Genomic DNA, 20419 nt, shown 5'->3' on the forward strand with positions numbered 1-20419 from the left:
CTGAAATCAAGTCGGCCGCCCAACTGACTGAGCCACCCAGGCGCCCCTCTGTGGATTCTTTTTTTTAAAGATTTTATTTATTGATTTGACAGAGAGAGAGAGAGAGAGAGAGCAGGAGTGGAGAGGGGAGGGGCAGAGGGAGAGGGAGAAGCAGACTCCCCACTGAGCAGGGAGCCCAACTTGGGGCTCGATCCCAGAACCGTGGGATCATGATCTGAACCGAAGGCAGACGCCCAACCAACTAAGCCACCCAGGTGCCCCTGTGGATTCTTTATATAAAAAAGTAAATAAATAAGTAGTGTGATCCAAAAGGCACTCAACACCATCAGCAAGAAGGCAATGCAAATCGAGACCACAATGAGACATCACCTCATATAGCATGGCTACTATAAAAAAATAACAAGTGTTAGTAAGGAGGTGGAGAAATTGGAAACTGTGCTCTGTTGGTGGGTTTACGTCTGGACTCTGGATTCTGTTTCATTGGTCTATGTGCCTAAAGGTGTCTGTTTTTATACCAGTACCATACTGTTTTGAAGCGTGATGCCTCTGGCTTTGTTCTTCTTTCTCAGGATTTCTTTGGGTATTTGGGGCTTTTAAAATCCATTTACATTTAATGTAATTGCTTGGGACACAGGATTTATGTGTGCCCATTTGGTATGTAATTTCTCTACGTTTTATGTCTGTTTTGTTCCTCTATGACCCATTATTGCTTCTTTTTTGTTAAATAGATATTTTCTAGTGTACCATTTTAATTCTCTTGTTTCTCTTGCCATACTTTTGGAATACTTTTCCTAGTGGTTGCCTTGGAGTTTATAATTATCATCCTAATAAATAATTTGGTTTGGATGAATAACAGTTTACTTTCAGTTGTAAACAAATACTTTGCTCCAATATAGCTGTGTTAGTTATCTCCTTCTTTGTACTTTTAGTGTACTTTTATGAAATTACTATTTCGTACATCATAAGCCCATCAATACAGTTTTATCGTTATTGCTTTACACAACTGGCTTTTAAATCAGAAGAGAGAAAAGAGTTACAAATAAAAATACATTTATACTGTCTTTCATATTATGTAGCTACCTCATGAAGCTCTTTATTTCTGTATGTGGATTTAAATTACTGTCTAGGGGCACCTGGTGGTGCAGTTGGTAGGGTGGCTGATTCTTGGTTTTGGCTCAGGTCATGATCTCAGGGTCATGAGGTCGAGCCCTGCATCAGGCTGCGCTCAGCGGGGAGTCTGCTTCTCTCTCTCGCCCTCTGCCCCTCCCCCCACTGGCACTCTCTCTCTCTCTCTCTCAAATAAATAAGTCTCTTGAAAAAATAAATTACTGTCTCATGTCCTTTCACTTCGGATTGAAGGAATCACTTTAGTATTGCTTGTAGGACAGACTGATAGAAATATGTTCTCTCCACTTTTTTTTAAATCCGGGCCTGTCTTAATTTCTCTTTCACTTTCGAAGTATACTTTTCCTGTAGATTTCTCTGTTAGCAGTTTTTTTTTTCCTTTCACCACTTTGAATATGTCATCGCATTGACTTTTGGCTTTCATCCTTTTCATTAATAGCTGATTTCGTGAAAAGAAATCAGCTATGAATCTTACCAAGGATTCCTTTTCTGTGATGAGTCATTGTTCTCTTGCTGCTTTCAAGATTCTCTCTTCATTTTTTTGCTTTTGGCAATGTGGCTATGATGTGCTTAGGTGTGGATCTCTTTGAGTTTATCCTACTTGAAGTTTGCTAAGCTTCTTGGATGTGTAGAATAATATTTTTTGTTTATATTTGGGAAGGTTTTGGCCACTATTTCCTCATATATTCCTTCTGCCTCTTTCTCTCTCTTCCCTTCTGAGGCCTCCATTACATGTATATTGGCATACTTGACAGTGTCCCTCAGGTCTCTGCAACTCTGTTCATTTTTCCTTCATTCTTTTTTCTTTGTCTTCCTTAGACAGGATCATCTCAACTGATCTATCTTCAAGTTTGCTGATTCTTTCTTCTGCCAGCCCAAACCTACTGTTGAACCTCTTCAGTGAATTTTTTTCATTTTAGTTATTGTAATTTACAGCTTCAGATTTTCTATTTTTTTCAATATACTTTTTATCTATTGATAGTCTCTATTTGGTGGCACATAACTCTTCTGCTTTCCTTCAATTCTTTAGACTTGGTTTCCTTTAGTTCTTCAAACATAATTTATAATAGTCAACATAAAATCTTTTAGGGGGACCTGGGTGGCTCAGTCGGTTGAGCGTCCGACTCTTGATTTCAGCTCATGTCATGATCTCAGGGTCCTGGGATTGAGCCCTGTGTCCGGCTCCACCCTCAGCATGCAGTCTAAGCAGACTGTCCCTCTTCTCCTCCCCCTCCCCACGCTTGCTCCCTCTCTCTGTCTCTCAAATACATCCATAAAATCTTTAAAAAAAAATCTTTGTCAAGTAAGTCCATCTGGGCTTCCTCACAGACGGTTTTTATTGACTGCTTTTTTTCCTTTTTCATTGCCATACTTTCTTATATCTTTGTGTGTCTCACAATTTTTTGTTAAACACTGGGCATTTCAAAGAATCTAATGTGGCTACTCTGGAAATTAGATATCCATCCTCCTTTCCAGGATTTGTTGTTGCTGTTTGTCATTATTGTTGCTCTTTGTTGGCTTAGGGGTTTTCCTGGACTAATTCTCCAAAGTGCATACTCTTTGTCATGTGCAGTTTCTGAATTCTCTCTTGGTTAGCTTAATGGTCAGCTGAGACAGAGGTGTCCTTTAATGCCTTGATCCAGTACGTCTCCCATTCTGTGCCAAGGGGCTCGTTGTGTGTGTTGGAACACAACTCCAGTGCTCTGCCAGGTTACAATTCTGCCTTTGCCTTCACTTCCTGCTTGAGCAGGGCCTCAAGGTCAGCCAGAAGTGAGACTGGGGCTCTCTCAGGTCTTTTGTGGACATGTACACAGCCTTGCGCATGAATGTGCCTTCTGGAGTCCCAGCAATATGCTGGAGCATTTCAAAGCCCCTCTGGGTGGCTCATCCCCTAGATTTTCATTTAAGTGTTTGTGTCAGCTTCTTCCTTGTTCCAACTGGTGTCGCTACCTTAGGCAGCTGTGACGTTAAACAATTGCTGCTGAGTGTTTTTGGCAAGCACTCCGGGATAGAGCTTTTCCCAGTGAGTGAGCTCTGCATCAGGTCAAATAGAGACAAGTCCTATGTATGGGCTTTTCCTGGAAGCTGACAGATAATGACAAATCTCTGGGAATGAGCAGTTAGGATTTTCAAATTGTTTTGCTTCCTTCAGTGGCTGCTACTTTTCACAGGTACTGTGGTTGTGAGATTGATGGTTTTTAAGGCTACCATGGGGCTGGGAAATGGGCGAGTTAAAATGCTACAAACCTCACTATTCTTAGCAAGATATTTGTCTTGAATAAACATTTCTTGGGTTGTTACCAGACATTAATTTCCAGAGTTCTGAAAAGGTCTATTTTTTCCTCTAGTGTTCTTGCTGCTTTTTATGGAGAAGCAGATTTTCAGAGGTCCTTACTCTACCATTCCAGAAGTGCTTCTTCCACTGGATTTTTAGAAAGGGTTTCTTGGGGTCAGGGTAGATTAAAAACCCTAGCACTGACATGGCAAAGACAGACCTGCATGATTGGTCTTAGTTCTTAAATCCCAGAAACTTCTGGAACTCTGAGACCTAAGAATGGCCCCCACGGTCCAGGGAAGGAAGGGAATGGCAATACTATGGTCTCCGTGGGCCACGGAACAAAGGAAGAGAACATTGTTGTATGAATCAGAACACAAAACATCAACGATTATCTTCTTACAGTCATTTGCCAACTATATGGCTCCTGTTCTAGAATTTTCCAGTGGGACTCATAGAACTCTTTCCTACCCTAAGAGCCCTAGACTCCTGGGGAACGCATGTGTAATATGCATAATTAAGGGTCCTCAAATCCAAATGCAAAGGAAGCATCATTAGTAGAATGAATAAATCTCTTCTGCACATAGATGTACTTTCAAATGCATACTGGCACGAATAAATGCACAAATCCATTTAAAGTAAAGACAACAACAATAGAACCCTAGCACCGAGACTGCTGATCGAAGGCTGGCAGCTGCAGAGATGGGGTGAGCACCTCCATTTGCCTCCGCAGGTGTAGCATGGCCACCAGCCAAGCAGCATTCGATTGCTTCGTCCTTGTGTCTCCCAACCCTTTATCCATCATTTACCCACCAGTCCCTCTTTCTTACTTCCTCCTCCCTTTCCTCCCTCTTTCCTGTCAACAAGCGTTTACTGACTGTCTCCTGAGTGCCTAGGGGTCCGGTCCCGGCTTTGAGGAGCCCCTGCCTTGCTGGAGAAGGACAGGTGTGCAGAGCAGACCCCCTGCAGCCAGGTGTAGAAATGCTGGGACAGAGGGAGGTATCTGGGGAAGGGGGAGCCGGGGAGAGTGGAGGCTCTTGGGGATAGGCGGGTCTAGATGGAAAAAGGATCCTGCCCAAGGTCCCTAGAAAGAGGACCCCAGAGTGCAAGAGCAGTGTTGGGCTTCTCGGGCTGAGAAATGGGGGAGATGAGAAATCCATTCCATTACAATGGAGACGCATAAACACTGCAGGGCTCTGGAGGCGTTTTCCAGGCAAAGACTCCCACGGGCAGGGTGAGCTCTGTCTGCAGGTCTGGGGCGGAGGCGGCAGCAGCAGGAAGGCATCTCGGCCAGATACTGGCCCACCAGACAAAAAGAGCCTTTCTCCCTGGGACGCAGGAAAAGGCCTGGTTTGTGCAAGGGAAGGCGCCAAAGCCAGGATGTGCATGTATGCGAAACTATCTGGAAATAAACAGGGGGCCCCGCCAAAGCTAATCCGAGAGGGACATCTGCTCTGTGCTGCTCACACCATTCCCTGACAGGCAGAGAATCAGGACCCCGTGTGGGAAAGGTCACTGAAGGGAGGAGGGCCTGCCTACCCCTTGCCCAGCAGCTGACCTTACACAAGACATCCCCTTGGAGCCTCAGTTTCCTTATCTGCAAAATGGGGATGATACCATATTTTTATCTTTTGCAGGGCCCTGTGAAGGTCACATTAGATGAAGAACTTGAAAGGACCCAGCCCAGAGTCCAGTAAATCCTTGTCTTTGACTTTTAGATTGTCTTAAAGTGGAGGCCGAATTCTAAATGGATTTTTGAGGAAGCTGAGTAATATTATACTTTATCCTAAAAAAAAGTCCCTAAGTATTCCTCATTTCCTTCCAAAAAGGACACCAGAAGCTTACGATAAAATGCAATGAGACCTTTTACAAGGGTAGAAAGGAGAACTGAGTGATGCTGTGTGTTTTTGGAGAGCTGGTAGTGTGTGTGTGGAGGGGCGTGGGTTGTGGGTGATTACACACAAAACCCAGAGTAAAGAAAAGTCCTAGCAATCAAACACAAAAGAGCCTTCAGCTCTGGAAGTCAAAAGGAGCAGAGATCCATGAAGGGCATTTCCTAGCAGGGAACTCTAGGGAGCTTGTCTGTAAGTCCTCTGTATAGGGAATGAGATAAGGCAAGCATGCAGTGGTACAGGGGGCAGGAAGCCCGTGCCCAGGGCCCGGGAGAAGACTCAGAGGCGCAGAGAGAACCTGCCCCGTTTCCCCGCGGGGTGCGATCTGCCTGGGGTCCTGGTGAAGCTGCTTAGGGGCTGAGCATGGGTGCGTTCATTCCTTCCCTATTCTGTGTACCTGCCTTCCCTGAGCCTACTGTGTGCTGGGCTCTGAAGACTCGGGGTGAGAGCCCCCAGCCAGCCGGGTTCGAGAAGGCTTTCTCTAGATATAAGGACAAAAGGGTAGTGAGCTTGGGCCGAGAGTCCAGGTAGAGGATGAGACACCCTGGGCGGGCTCAGAGTGGGAGGCTCCGACCCCCTGGGTGAAGCTGGAGGTGGGGGACATGGTGGGAGGAGAGGGGAGAGCCCCGAGAGGCGGTGGTGGCCTGGACAGAAGGGGGCACGGGTCCAAGGTATTCGGAGGGGGAGACTGACCGGGACTCGGCGTGGGAACGGGGAAGGAAGGCATCGAGGATGCTGCCCTGGGGTCTGCACAGGGAAGCAGTGGCCGGAGGTCTCCCTGGGACGGCAGGGAGCCAGAGAACAGCAGGTGGGGGTGCTGGGTTTGTGGGGTGCTGGTTTGTGGGGTGCTGGGTTTGTGGGGTGCTGGTTTGAGGGGTGCTGGGTCTGTGGGGTGCTGGGTTTGTGAGGTGCTGGGTTTTGGGGTGTTGGGTTTGTGGGAGTGCTGGTTTGTGGGGTGCTGGGTTTTGGGGGTGCTGGGTTTTGGGGGGTGCTGGGTTCTGGGGAGGGGTGCTGGGTTTTGGGGGGTGCTGGGTTTTGGGGGGTGCTGGGCTTGTGGGAGTGCTGGGTTTGTGAGGTGCTGGGTTTGTGGGGGTGCTGGTTTGTGGGGGTGCTGGGTTTGGGGAGTGCTGGGTTTTGGGGGGTGCTGGGTTTTGGGGTTCTGGGTTTGTGGGGGTGCTGGGTTTGTGGGGGTGCTGGGTTTTGGGGGTGCTGGGTTTGGGGAGTGCTGGGTTTTGGGGGGTGCTGGGTTCTGGGGAGGGGTGCTGGGTTTTGGGGGGTGCTGGGTTTTGGGGGGGTGCTGGGCTTGTGGGGTGCTGGGTTTGTGGGGGTGCTGGGTTTGTGGGGGTGCTGGTTTGTGGGGGGTGCTGGTTTGTGGGGGGTGCTGGGTTTGGGGGGTGCTGGGTTTGGGGCAGTGCTGGGCTTTGAGGGGGTGCTGTTTTGGGGGGTGCTGGGTTTGGGGTGCTGGATTGGGGGTGCTGAGTTTTGGGGGTGCTGGGTTTGGGGGGGCATCTCCAACCTCAGGGCCCAGAGATGACTGGGGTGGAGGCATCGAAAGCATCATGGGGGAGCCGGAGCCCCGGGGGTGGCAGAGAGGACAGAAGAGGGTCACGGGCAGGCTGGTTTGAGAGGCAAGTGGGGTCCTAGGGAACAGGTGGAGAGGGAGGGCTGGGAGATGTGGAGTACATGCAGGCTGGCGCCGAGCCAGGGACACTGCGGTCGGCGGTGACTCCGGCCAAGCTGACGTCACCGGCAAGGCCGTGAGGAGACCAGAAGCCTGGGATGATGGAAGGCGAGGTGGGGAGTGGGCGTGGGGGCAGGGGGGTCTGGAATCCTCACGGTCTTGGGGGTTGGGGCTGTGCAGGGCGAGTGCATTTTGGGTGAAATGAAGGTGGCCGGAGGGAGGGGGTGGCGAGTAGAGGTGAGTCTGCGGGTTGTGTGGCAGGGAGGTCGAGGAGTCAGGGGAAGGACAGTCCAGGTCTGGGGAGGGCAGGGGACGCACCCAGGAGGGCCATCGGCAGCCCCCACAAAGGGAAGAGGATGTTTCAGGGGCTGACAGTGACCTTCAGGGAGTGGCCAAGGGCACAGAGGGACTGTCCCTAGAACTGCAGATACCGAGAAGCTAAGGCAGTACTGGACCCATGCCTCGGGGGACAATGGTCAGCTGGAAGGGAGAGGAAGGCCTGGCTCCGGGTCTGAGCATCCCGAGTTATGGGGCAGGGTGGGGACCAGCACCTCCGGCCAGGGCTCAGGTCAGGTCTCAAGGTCAAGGGCAGACTTCCAGGGCTGGGTTTGGAAACCAAGAAAACCGGGGACTCACCGGGGTCGCCTCTTCTTCCAGCCTTGCCGCGCCGTCCGGGAGGGCCTGGGCAGGAGAGCAAAGACAGACTGGTTGAGAAGGGAAGCCAGCAGGCTTGGGTGCAGCCCACCCACCCCGCGCCGGTGCCCACCGCCCACCGCCCTGCTGGCGGCATCCTTCCCCTTCCTCGCCATCCAGTCACCAGTCTTTCACGAGTCATTCTCCACTCCCAGAGACTGACTCCCTGGAACTCCAAAGGCAGAAGAGTCTGCCTCTGAGAAACTGGATCTGGGAGAATAGAGCCGAGCGAGGTTGGGAGTCCTTTTACGAAAGCCCCGACAAACGCTTTTTAATATCCCCCAAGGTGAAATGTTAGAGACGACACACCACATACACTACCGTGTCCTTCCAAATGCCTGAACTCAGGAACAGCAGGTACTGTTCTGTCCACCGCCCTCCAGAACCTTCCGCACCCCTCCCCCACAACCCCGGGGGAGCGGCTCATGAATTTCTCGTGATTGATTGCACTTAAGGTCCACCCCAACGCATCCTCCGTCCATAGGTTGTGAAGCCTTTCTGAATTTGTGATGCGGACCACCCTGCCTCCACCTTCTCCCCACTATGCTCACGTCAGTCCCCAGACCCAGCGACCACGATGCTGAAGGAGGAGAATGCCGACCAGCCCCCGGCCCCGAGTCAGGGGATGTTTTCTCAGGTGCTGGGGGAAAAGGTGTGCAGAAGTGAAGGTGTACGTACTAGACTGCCGTTTGAGATGCATGTGACACCTCTCCGTCCGTGGTGCCCACCGGCTGCACACTGGCCTGCTGGGGCCCTGGGGGCGGTAGATCTACAGGCTCGGTCGGTATTGCAAGGAACTGCTCTTTCCTATCAAAGTCATCCTTAACCTGCCTCCCAAATCCCCGGAACAACCAAAGGGAAGAAGCAGAGGCTGTCCATGAATCAGGTCCGAGGCAGGATGGTTTACTAAAAAATTCACGTGGGTGAATTTTGAGCCTGGGTGGCTCAGTCAGTTGAGCGTCTGCCTTCGGCTCAGGTCATGATCTCGGGGTCCTGGGATCTAGTCCCATGTCAGGCTCCCTGCTCATCGGAGAGCCTGCTTCTCCCTCTCACTCTCCCTCTGTGCTCTCCCTCTCTCAAACAAATAAATTAAATCTTTAAAAAAATAAAAAAAAATTGTATGTATGAATTTTCCTTCTTTCCTCCTGGTTTCAAGCGGGCAGTCACTGTGCGCCCCAGACCAGGGATCGGGACGGAGTGGAAAAGCAGAAGAAGCCCAGGGCCAACGGCCCTTCTAGACTTTTGTTCAGGAGACTCCTGAACGATGAGGAGGGAGGGTCTTTAAGGAAAAGAGAGAGAGAGAGAAGAAAGACTCCTCTGGATGTGGAGGGGGCCCGTTTGTGCTATGTTACACCCTAAAACCTTTGCAGGTGTCTGGGGGTGATCGTATGTATACACCACGTATTGTTCATCCATTCATCTTGTCCGGTGATGGATGCTTGGGTTGTTTCCACCTCTTGACTATTGTGAATAGTGCTGGGATGGACATGTGGGTAAAACTACCACCTCAAGATCCTGTTTCCAGTGCTTTTGGATGTATACCTACAAGCAGTAGGTATATACTGGGTCATACAGTAATCCCATTTTTAATTTTTGGAGGAAACTCCATATCGTTTTCTATGCTGACAACACCATTTTACGTTCCCACCAATGAAGGCTTCAATTTCCCCATAGCCTTGTTGACACTTGGTTTTTGTTTTATATTTTATTTAATTAATTAATTAATTTATTTATTTATTTTTTGGTAGTGGCTGCCCTAAGGGGTATAATGTGATACTGCATGGTGGTTTTAATTTGCCTTTCCTTAATAATTAGTGTTGTTGAGCATCTCTTCATGTGCCTGTTGACCATCTGTATGTGTATATCTCCTTTGCAGAAATGTTTAGTCATTGCCCATTTTTTAGTTGGATTTTTGTTGTTGTTGAATGGCCAGAGTTCCATTTTCTGGATATTAACCTCTTATCAGGCACATGGCTTGCAAATATCATCTCCCGTTCTGTAAGTTGCCTTTGCGCTCTGTTGACGGTTTCTTCTGCTGCATGGAAGTTTTTAAGTTTGATGTAGTCCAATTTGCCTATTTTTGCTTTTGTTGCCTTTTTAACCTTTTGAGTTAATTTTTGTGTATGGTGTGAGGTAAGGGCTCTGAGTCATTCTTCTACATGTGGATATTCAGTTTCCCCAACACCATTTGTTGAAGAGACTGTCTTTCCCCCGCTGGACAGCCTTGGCCTCTCTGTTGAAGATCATTTGACCATATAAGTGATGCAGCCCTGAGTTCTGAGAGCAGAAATTCCTGCCGGTCATATGGCCCTTGTTTTTCCTCAATACCCGACGCAGACCTTGAGTTTTGTGCTGGAATCGCCCATGGGCCATGTTGACTTGGCACGGCCGAGATTCTGGCACTTTCATAACAGACAACAGCTCCTCACCCTGGTGAGGGATTTGCAGCTTATGGAGCACCTCCAGGTCCATGACCTCAGTTGAGCCCACGCCGCTCGGTCACCTGCCAACCTAACATCTCTATGTGAATCTCACCAACATCTCAGGCCCGTTGTGGCCAAAACATACATCCCGGTCTCCTTCCCAGCTCCTGTGCGCAGCTGGCCTGGTATTAGGCCCTTTCTCCTCTCTGGGCACATCTGTTTTCAGGGAGAGCGAGGGTGTGGGAATGGGAACCCCACTGGCACACACAGCATCATGCTCCTCTGCTTGTAGGAGGGAAAAGGCCCACTTTCACTCACAAGGCCCAGGGCGCTGGTCACCGGCTTCTGAGCTTTCACCAGGCCACAGAAGCTCATGCTCGGCTCAGCAAGGCTGCTTGCCTTGGGTCTCAGGCTGAGATGAGGGACAAGGCAGGAAAGGGGCCCCCAGGTGGGACAGTAAGCCAGGCTCTTCCTGGGTCTGAAAGCTAAAGCACACCATGATTTCCTGCTGGTCATTACTGGGTACGACTATAAAATTCTCTGTCTGCATTAACTCAAGCCAGATGAAGACATTTGCCTCCGCTGTGGTGGCTGAACGAATGGATTGGTCTGGTGGTTCTCCTGGGTGGCATGGTTAGGCAGAGGGACCAAGGAGGAGGGGTGCTCACAGGCAAGCAGCTGCCCAGGCAGGGTGCGGTGCCCCGTCTCCCAGAGCCTTTGGGGAAGTTCCCAGCAGGCCTGGAGTGGGGCAGGGCCTGGGTATCCTCAGGCATCCAGGGCCTGTGGGGCTGCAGGCCCAGCAGGTTGGACAGGACTCCCAACTGAAAGGGCCTTGGTAGAGGAAGAGAATGAACCTGATGCTCTTGAACCCTCTCCCAGACCAGCCCAAACCAGATACTAGAGGCTTCAGTGTGAACAACTCACAAATCGACAACTGGTCAACCTTTTGTGCCAATAAGCAAAAGCAGGCCTCTGGCCCAGTGGTTTGCCCCAGAACTTTCTCCTTGCTGTTTTTTCTCTTTCCCTTCCTTTCTCCAGTGGGAAAACCTCTCCCACCGTCAGCACACACTCAGACATTCAGGCTGCCCTGGGAGGCATCTGGGAGTAGTAGGTCCTGATTGGCCTGCTATGTACAGATGGGAAAACTGAGGCTTTGAGGGGGAGGACAGTTCTTGCCTAAGGATGCTGTTGGGAAAACGGTTCCAGCTGGAAAATCTGCGCATGATGAAGCCCAGACCGTGCTGTTCTCCCCTCCGCTGCGTGGGACCCACACAGCGGTGGGGGATGCCACCCACAGGGGTATCCGTGAGGTGTGGGCAACACACACCAGCCAGGTGGGGGCAGTGCAGGATGGGAAAGACATGACTGACATGGAAGCTGTTTACCTGGGGCAGGTTACTCAGCCTCTCTGGGCCTCAGGTTCCCGACCCACGCGGATGGAATTTTAGGGGAGACGGCTGCCGTGCCGAACTACTGAACAGAAGAGCACGTGGCATAAGCGCCAGCTCAGAGGCACAAAAAGGGTGCCTATTGGGGATCCCAAGAAGTAACTGGCTGGACGGGCCTTTGGGCCTTCAGAACATGGCGCCCTGATGTCAACAGCCTCCTGTGTGTCCCCCAGGGTGGGTAAAGCCTAAGACATGGCAGCTGCAGGTCAGTGACTCTGTGGGCAGGGTCTGAGTCCCGACGCATGGACAGGCTGGGGGTTTCCCATGTCCCTCCTCATGGTCTGTCTGGGGACCTGGGAACCAGGATGCAGGGGTTGCACGGCCTGGGGATGGGGTTTCTCAAAGACATCCCGAGGTTTCAGGCCCAGCCTGAGCTCCAACTTGCTGCAAAATGATTCTGGATGCCCGTGACGACCATCTGCCCAGTAAGTAACCATGGAGGATGATGGTTTTCTTAAGTACCGTTTGAAGCCAGACAACATGGAACCATTTCTAACTCATAAAAACCTCATCTCTGGTTGGGCTGGAGAACTCACGCACTGACCAGATCCAATGTGGGGCCCACACCCGGAAAGGCTCTCTTGGAGGTCTGAAGCCTGAGGAGGTGGCTCTCAAAGTGGTGGCCTCCTCGAGCCTCCCTGGCACCAACGTCCTCCAGGACTCCTCCTCCAGCTATGTCTGCCTTATTACGGCCTGGACATGTGGGGGATAGCCTGCCCAGGCCCCCGTGTTCTCCAGGTCACCCAGTCCTCGGCCCTTCCCATGCTCCTCCGAGGACAGAGGCTTTTGTGCAATTCATCTTATTGAATCTATACACAGTTCTAGAAAGTGCTTTATTTTTTTTAAGATTTTTAATTAAAAAATTTTTTTCATTTGACAGAGAGATACACAGAGAGAGAGGGAACACAAGCAGGGGGAGTGGGAGAGGGAGAAGCAGGCTCCCCACGGAGCAAGGAGCCCGATGCAGGGCTTGATCCCAGGACCCTGGGATCATGACCTAAGCAGACGCTTAATGACTGAGCCAGCCAGGTGCCCCTAGAAAGTGCTTTAATCTCTTCCCACTCTCTTCTCCCTCACGACTGGGGAAAAGGAGACTCAGAGACGTCAAGAAATGTTGTCAGAGGTAACAGCCAAAAGGTGGAAAAACCCAAATGTCCACGGACGGGGCACGAGATGAAGAAAATGTGCTGTGTTCACACAATGGAATATTATTCAGCCTCAGAAAAGAAGGGTGTTCTGACACGTGCCACACCACGGACGAAGCATGAGGACGTCATCTTAAGTGAAATACGCCAGTTGCAAAAAAGACAAATACTGTATGATTGATTGCCCTTATGTTAGGTGCCTGGAATCATCAAATTCAGAGAGACAGGAAGCAGAAGGGCGGGTACCAGGGGCTGGGTGGGGGAGACGGGGGTCAGTGTTTAATGGGGACGGGGCTTCTGTTCGGGAGGATGAAAGAGTTCTGCAAATAGATCGCAGTGATGGTTACACAACACCTCGAATATACCTAATGCCACTGAATTGTCACACTTAAAAATAGTTAACATGGTAAGTTTTAAGTGGTGTGTATTTTACCAAAAGCTAAAACAAAGAAAACAAATGCTCCCAGGGTTCTCAGCTCCCAAGGGCCGGAGCATGAGTGTGAACTCAGGTTGGCCTCTTAGAGACCACAGAAATGTCGTTGGCGGTGTGGCTGACGGCTGTCCACAGGTGAGTGTCTGCCGAGAGCCTGGCCTATGTAGTCACGGGGCATGATGGTGTCCCCGAGGTCACACAGTGAGGAGATGGCAGAACAGGGACTCGAACCCAGGTCTGTGTGACTCCGGCGCATGTCCTCTGAACTCCTGGGTTGTTGTGACCAAGGCTGAGTTCTTATCATCATCCCAGGATGCGTCCAGAGCCTCCTGCAGCCTTAGGACCTGGCCCTCCTCATGGGCACTGGGGGCCCCTTTCTCTGACCCTCTTCCCAGAACTCTGGGAAGGAGCCTGGGGGTCAGGTGGTTTGAATGCTCTAGACCTTCAGTCTGGAGCTCCTTGCGTGCGGTTGCCCGAGGCCCCGGGGGCCATCGTGGGGGTGCGTGCTGAGCAGAGGAGGCAGGGGAGGTCCCTCGATTTGAGCGGCTAAGACCAGATCATGAAAACACCTCCCGAGACAATTTTGTTTTTTAAGTTTCAGACCAATCTTGGAGTTGGAAACTCTTGCTCAGGGGAAGGGAAGTGTTCTCCCTGCTCATTTCCTTGCCTGGGCTAACAAAGCCCCCTGTCCCTCACAGGAGTGGGGGCAGGTGTGTCCTATGGACACCTCGGGGAGGGTCTGGGGGCCACGGCCCTCCTGGAGGGGCTTTGCCTCCTGGAGTAGCTGGTCACCTGGCAGGTTGCTTGAGCTTGGCCAGCATCGAGGGCCATGTCATCCTTCGGGAATTAAAATCACGGCCTCTTACTCAGCAAATACAGCTCATTGCAGAAGGACTTTATTGCGCCCAAAGGCTCCACCATACATCATGCTACGGGGAGCCCTGCTGTGTTTTGGAAGGCCCTCAAGCGGTTTGGAAAACCAAGACCACAGGCTACTGGGGTGGTAGGGGAAATGTTTGTTTGGGACGGGGATTGTGTCCAGACTGGTGACAGATTCCTACAGTCCCCATGACCAGATCGGGCAAGCCCACTTAGATATCATGCCCTTCAGTGGCTGAATGAACAGGGCCCATCTTGCGGGGGGGGCAGACTGGTGGGGGACCCCAACCTCACATTCACAGAGGGCCTCAAATGTGGACCCTCCTGTTCTCTCCAAAGGAGCTGATAGTAGCGGACAGCCCTAGAGGCCCCCAGATGGTGTTTAATAAAAATAACAGGGAGGAACACCATTTATTGTTTGCTCTACAGTTGGTACCAATCTCGGCTCCACGGTATTGACCCATTTACTCTTCACAGTGAACCTATCAGGAAAGCTACCATTGTCATCCCCATTTTATAGAAGGAGAAACTGAGGCGCAGAGAGATGAACTGACCTTCTGAGTCATACAGCTGATAGCAGGTGGGGCCGTGCAGTGTAGACCCCGAGCGTGTGCATCCAAACCCTGCTGCCTGCCTCCCACACAAGGAGATGCTCGTTGGAGGTGAGAGGTGCCCACCAGTCCACAGGTTCCAGAACCCTTTCTTGGTATTTATTATAATTATAGTTTTTAGAACATGGGACCCACACACAAAGGAAGGGGGCTGGGGATGGCTCTCAGAGGCCTGTGAATTAAATATTGAATTAAAAGGCCACATGTTGCCACCAGCACCAGCCTGTACTGACTCCAGCCGGATTCTGGCATGCCCTCCTCACGCCATCCGACGCACCCGCTGTTTCCAGGCTGCTTCCTCTCTGAGTCAGGAGCGGCTTTAATAAAGTGTTTAAAACAGGATCAAGGAGTTCAGACCTATGACTCATGCCGGTGGCGCACTGGACCCAAGGGTCCCGGAGGGAAGGGCTCCCATGAGGTGGGAGCAGTGAGCCTTGGGGGGGGGGGTGACCCGCTGCCACCCGCTGAGTGCCTCTGCCCTCTCTTTAATCCTGCTCATCACTCAGAGATGTGGGTGTGAACAGGGACAGAGACCAAAGGAAGGTGACCTGTCCAAGTCACAGAGCTCATCAGGAGCTGAGGTTTGGGCCAGCACCAAGGCTGCCCGCCTCAGTTCCTTATTTTCGGGGAAATGGACCGTGGTTGAGGTACCAGCGCTAAAAATATGGAATGTCTCATCCAGAGGCAAGAGCAAGAAGGACTCGGGAAGAAGCAGAATGTGGGTGGATACTTTCTGGATCAGTGATGGGGCTCACGGAAGGGCTTCTGGTCAAGGGATGTGTGTCTTAGCCCAGAGATTTCAAGGGACTTCTTGAAGAATGCTTTTGAGTGACAGCTGTAAGGCACATGGGTACCCCATGTTGGGGTTACCTGGTCACAGGCCATTCTTTGGGCTTGGCAGAGCCCCCTCCCCACTGCCCTTGGCTCGGGCTATGGAAGGGATGAAGCAAACTCACAGGAAGAGTGAAAAGCCCCTTGGAGGGGCCGGGACACACCATGGTACTTCCCTCCCACGGGGCTCAAGACACACCATGGTACCTCCCTCCCACGAGAGCATCTCTGAAGGCTGAAGAGGCCCTGACCTGCCCGCTGGACTGGAGTGGAAGGAAGGGGAGTTTAGGGAGGGACTCTGGAAAAAAGAAGGACCTTCCTGGGCTCTCAAAGGTGGAGGTTGAGAAGTTGCCCTGCATATGGAAAGCGCTGGAGCCAGGCTAAGAAAGGTACTGGATCCTAAGGAATTACGGCTGCGCAGGTGGGGAGTACATCAGGGTCACCGGCTGTGGGAAACTGCTGTTGGGTGGGAGGGCCTGGGGTGACCGGGGCTTGGCCAGACCCAGATCTATGCTCATGCAGATCAGCTCCTCCCCAGAGCCTATCATATCCCGAGATTCCATTTCCTGTTGGAGAACAGGATCCAGGGAGGCACACAGAAACCAGCACCCCCCAAATAAACCAAATTCCTCAACTCTCCGTGCACCCCAAAGCCTTAATCACTGACACATGGGCCAGGGTATCCCTCCGAACTTAATGAAGGCCAGGATTTATTGCTTTCAGAGAATGAGATTTTAATTTAATTTTGTTTTATTTATTTTTTAACTTAAAAAGCCATTTGTAGGAGCTTCGATTTTCATGAGAATTCCTCATAACCTGCAGGTTACAAGCCCCGCCCTGTGCCGCGCAGAAGGTTCTAGAAAAGGGCAGGTGAGGCCAGGCAGCTGGAGGTCTGTGGAGCGTGGCCAGCATGGTGGCTCAGGAAAAATCTGGCCACTTAGCATGAGCCACCTGCTCCAAGGTGACCTGACCCGAGGGGCCCTGGACCGTGGACCCCTGGCTGCCCAGGACAGGAGGACAAAGCTCTCTGGAGGGAAAGGCGTGCCAGCCCCCAGCAGGGCCCAGGCGGCTTTACCTTCTGCATCTAGTAAATATGGGGGCAGGTGGGCACGAGAGTGACCAACCATTGCAGCGTGCCCAGGACTTTTCTGGGACTTCCAGTGCTAAAACTGGGGCAGTCCGAGGCAAACTGGGATGGGCGGTCACTCCAGCCCGTGAGGAAGGAAGGAGGCTCTCAACACTGCCTATGTACCACCTGCTTCCCCCCCACTTCCCACCCTCTGCCACATGGCCTTCCTTCTGCTTCTCAAATCTGCTAGGCCTAGTCCTACCCCAGAACCTTTGCACGAAGCATTCCCTCTGCCTGGCGCTCTCGCGCATCTCTATGCGGCTGACTCCTAGCTGTGCTTCCTGGACATCTTCCCTGACAACTGTCTAAAAGTGCCCTGCCCCCAGGGACTCTCTGTGATGGTTTCCGGTTTTCTTTTTTTATTTGTTTTTAAGACTTTATTTATTTATAAGAGACAGCACGAGCAGGGGGAGGGGCAGTGGGAGAGGGAGAAGCAGGCTCCCCGCTGAGCACACTAGTGTCTCTTGTTACATTGTGGGGGAGGGAGGAGGGCTTCCCAGAGGTGTGGGAACTTTCATGGGGTCCCCGAGGGGCTGCTGCCAGCAACCTGGCCCATGAGGCTGCTAGCCCCGTGCGGTCTCCCTGCACCACTGACTCACACTCCCCAGGGGCCTGACTGATTCACCCTTTGTCCCTCTTGAGCCCCAGGCTGAGGCCCACACGCCCTCTGGAGACTTTCAGCGGGGTCTGATTTCCCCGGCCCTTATCTGCCCAGTCTGTCCAGCTTAGGGGTGACCCCACTGTCTTCCAGCTGCCCCATCCCTCATAAAGCAGGGGCTCCCTGCCCTTCAGGGCCGCTGGGCCTTTCCGGGGGCCGGGAGGTCACAGGGGTGCTGAGCAGGGACCTGCCATCTCCACCCACTCAGAGGGGCGGGGCCCGGCAGGCCCTGGTACCCCGACACCTGCAGATCTTTCTCCTGGCCCCGGGATGGTCAGCCACACTGTGTCCACCTGTGTTTGGGGCAGCATTACTGTCTATAAAGAGCTTCACTGAGATATTCACTTCACATACCATACAATTCACTCCATGGCGTTGGTGTAGGACATTCTGTTTTTAAACATTTTTATTATTTCTTAAAAATGGTGGTGGGGTGCCTGGGTCGCACAGTGGGTTTGAGCGTCTGGCTCTTGGTTTCGGCTCAGGTCATGATCCCAGGGTCCTGGGATTGAGCCCCGCACCAGGCTCCCTGCTCAGCGGGGAGCCTGCTTTTCTAGAACTCTCCCTCTGCTGCTCCCCCTGCTCGTGCTCACTTTTTCATGCTCTCTCTCTCTCTCAAATAAATAAAATTAAAAAAAAAGAAGTTTCTTCCTTTTTAAGGCCGAATAATCTATTCTATTGTATGTGTATTCCACATTTTGTTAGCATATTATTTTTTTAAATGCCGGTAAATTATACATAACATAAAATTTGCCTTTTAGACCACTTTTCAGTGTATAGTTCAGTGGTATCAGGCACATTCCTAACGTTGTGCTACCATCACCACCGTCTCGTTCTGAAATTTTCCCTCCCGCCCCAAAAGAAACTCTGTGCCCATTAAGCACGAACTCCCCATTCCCACTTCCCCCAGCCCCTGGCAACCTCTAATCTATTTGCTGTCTATGAACTTGTCTGTTCTAGATATCTAGATATTTCACTACAATGTGGAATCCTACAGGACTTGTCCTTTTGCTGTCTGGCTGATTTCACTTAGCATCATGTCTTCAGCGTTCATCCATGTCACATCATTGTTATAACCCAAACATCTGCCCCTCTGGAATTCAGATATTAAAATCCTAACCCCCCAGTGTGATGGTGTTAGGAGGCGGACCCCAGGTCCTTTGCACAGCTCTCGGTCAGCCTTCGGCAACTGGCAGACGTCCCCGCTGCTCTGGCTGCTCCCAGAGCTCTGGAGGGGGTGCTGGGATGCCACGGGGAGCAGGGAAGGGGGGCTCCTACCTGTGGAGCTGCCACGTGCCAGAAGTGTGCCCAGCAACCCTGCCAAGAGGTGGCAGCTCTTTGACCCTGCAGATGAACTAAAAGACGCTTAGAGAGAAGGAACTTGTCCCAAGTCACACGGCTTGTGTGTGTCAGAGCTGGGATTCGAACCCAGCTGTGTCCAATTCCAAAGCACTGGCCTTTTTTTTTTTTCTTTTAAAAAAGAATTGGGTTCTGCCTGGGGCTTCTCCTATCTATTCACACCATTCATCTGGTGTCCCCAGACTCACGCAGCTCCTTTGCCATCCTGGGTCCCGTCCTGCTTGGTGGAAGTGGGAGGGGCTGGGGTTACCTTCGAAAGTGTTCAGGGTGCTCGGCCCCACCCCCCAGTTTCAGATTCAGTGGGGCTGGAGTGACCCAAGAATTTGCATTTTTAATAAGTTCTCAGGGGATGTTGTTGCTGCTGGTCCAGCAAACACAGTAAGAAACCAGTTGATTTCTCCTCTCTCTTTAAACATCATTGTCTTTGGGCGCCTGGGTGGCTCAGATGGTTAAGCGTCTGCCTTCGGCTCAGGTCATGATCCCAGGGTCCTGGGATCGAGTCCCGCATCGGGCTCCCTGCTCCTTGGGAGCCTGCTTCTCCCTCTGCCTCTCTATCTCTCTTTCTCTCTGTGTCTCTCATGAATAAATAAATAAAATCTTAAAAAAAAAATAAACATCATTGTCTTTCCTACAAAATATTTCAAGCCTCATGTGCTTTTTTCATGGTGCCATGTTGCCTTCTGAGTGCTCAGGGGATGGGGGGCTAGAGTCAAGTTGTGAGTTTACGAAACCCCGGAACACTTGTTCTGGGCTTATAAACACCCGAGGTTATTTCTACTCCTACTACTGTTGGGAAGTGTAAGCATTTCTGTGTGCTGGGTGCTGTTCTGAGCTCTGTTACGCCAATCCTTATGAAATTTGCACAGCCGCCCTCTATCTCATCCTATTGAGGAGGAAACTGCACTCAGAGAGGGCAAGTCACTGGCTTGAGGTCACACAGCATCAAGCGGCAAGGCCAGGATTTGGCCCCGGGGTAGTCCGGTGTCAGAGTTCAGGGGTTATTCTCAGCTGGGACAGAAGACCCTCACCGTTCTGGTGGAAACTGGCTGAATAGCCTATACCAAGGTCCTCATTGCCTGTTCCCACCTCATTTCTCCATCTGATTCCCCAGCCTTTGTGAACAGCATCATCATCTACCGCATAGACCCTGGGAATGCGGGTGGATGCATCTGGTCACACTTTCCGATCACTGCCTCCAAATACGAAAGGCCACAGGGTGCTGATCTGTGTGACTGACCATGCCTCGGCGCTGTTCTGGCATTTTCTGTGTTTTACTGGAAGCTCCACCACAACCCCATGTGGCAGACACCATTATCCCCATTTCACAGATGTGGAACCATAGCATCAAGAGGTTAGGTAACATGCCCCAAATCACAGTCAAGAAGAGAAAGCATCACAGTCGTCCCCTTTCTGTCCCTACGGGGTCCCGTGCTAGCATCTCTCTATGGGTTGATGGTCACAGCCTCCTCTGTGGCTCCCTGTTTCTTCTCATTCTCTACCTGGTGGTCAGGGCACACATCTGATCATACCACTTCCCTTTGAAGCCATCCACAGGCTCCCCACTTCCTTGAGACACAGTCTAAGCTGGTTGGCCAAAGCCCTCTCAAGCTGAGCCAGACGTCCCCCTCTGGCCTGCTCTGCCCACCCCGGACTTGTCCTCTATACATCACTCCTGGCCCAACTTTTGCCAGAACACCATGGCCCCTGAGCTGTGTTGCTCATGTCTCCAATGTCCTTTCTCCCATTTCTTGCCAGAAAACTCCTACTCATCCTTCAAGACCCACCTAAGACACACACTGTCTTCTGAGAAGTCTTCCCGGCTGCCTGCCCACTCTTG

General features: G+C 51.5%; 1 protein-coding gene across 5 annotated transcripts in view; it reads right to left on the bottom strand.

Annotated features, from left to right (window-relative positions):
* Window positions 1-20419, bottom strand: part of COL23A1 (collagen type XXIII alpha 1 chain) — a 301959-nt gene that overhangs the window by 55434 nt on the left and 226106 nt on the right. For all 5 annotated transcript variants that reach the window (XM_027606800.2, XM_027606799.2, XM_027606798.2 and 2 more), the window contains exon 3: window positions 7610-7654. In XM_027606800.2, the coding sequence (XP_027462601.1) occupies window positions 7610-7654 (45 nt within the window). The remainder of the gene's footprint in view (window positions 1-7609; window positions 7655-20419) is intronic.

Source organism: Zalophus californianus, chromosome 5 (assembly GCF_009762305.2).
Source record: "Zalophus californianus isolate mZalCal1 chromosome 5, mZalCal1.pri.v2, whole genome shotgun sequence".
Lineage (NCBI taxonomy): Eukaryota > Metazoa > Chordata > Mammalia > Carnivora > Otariidae > Zalophus > Zalophus californianus.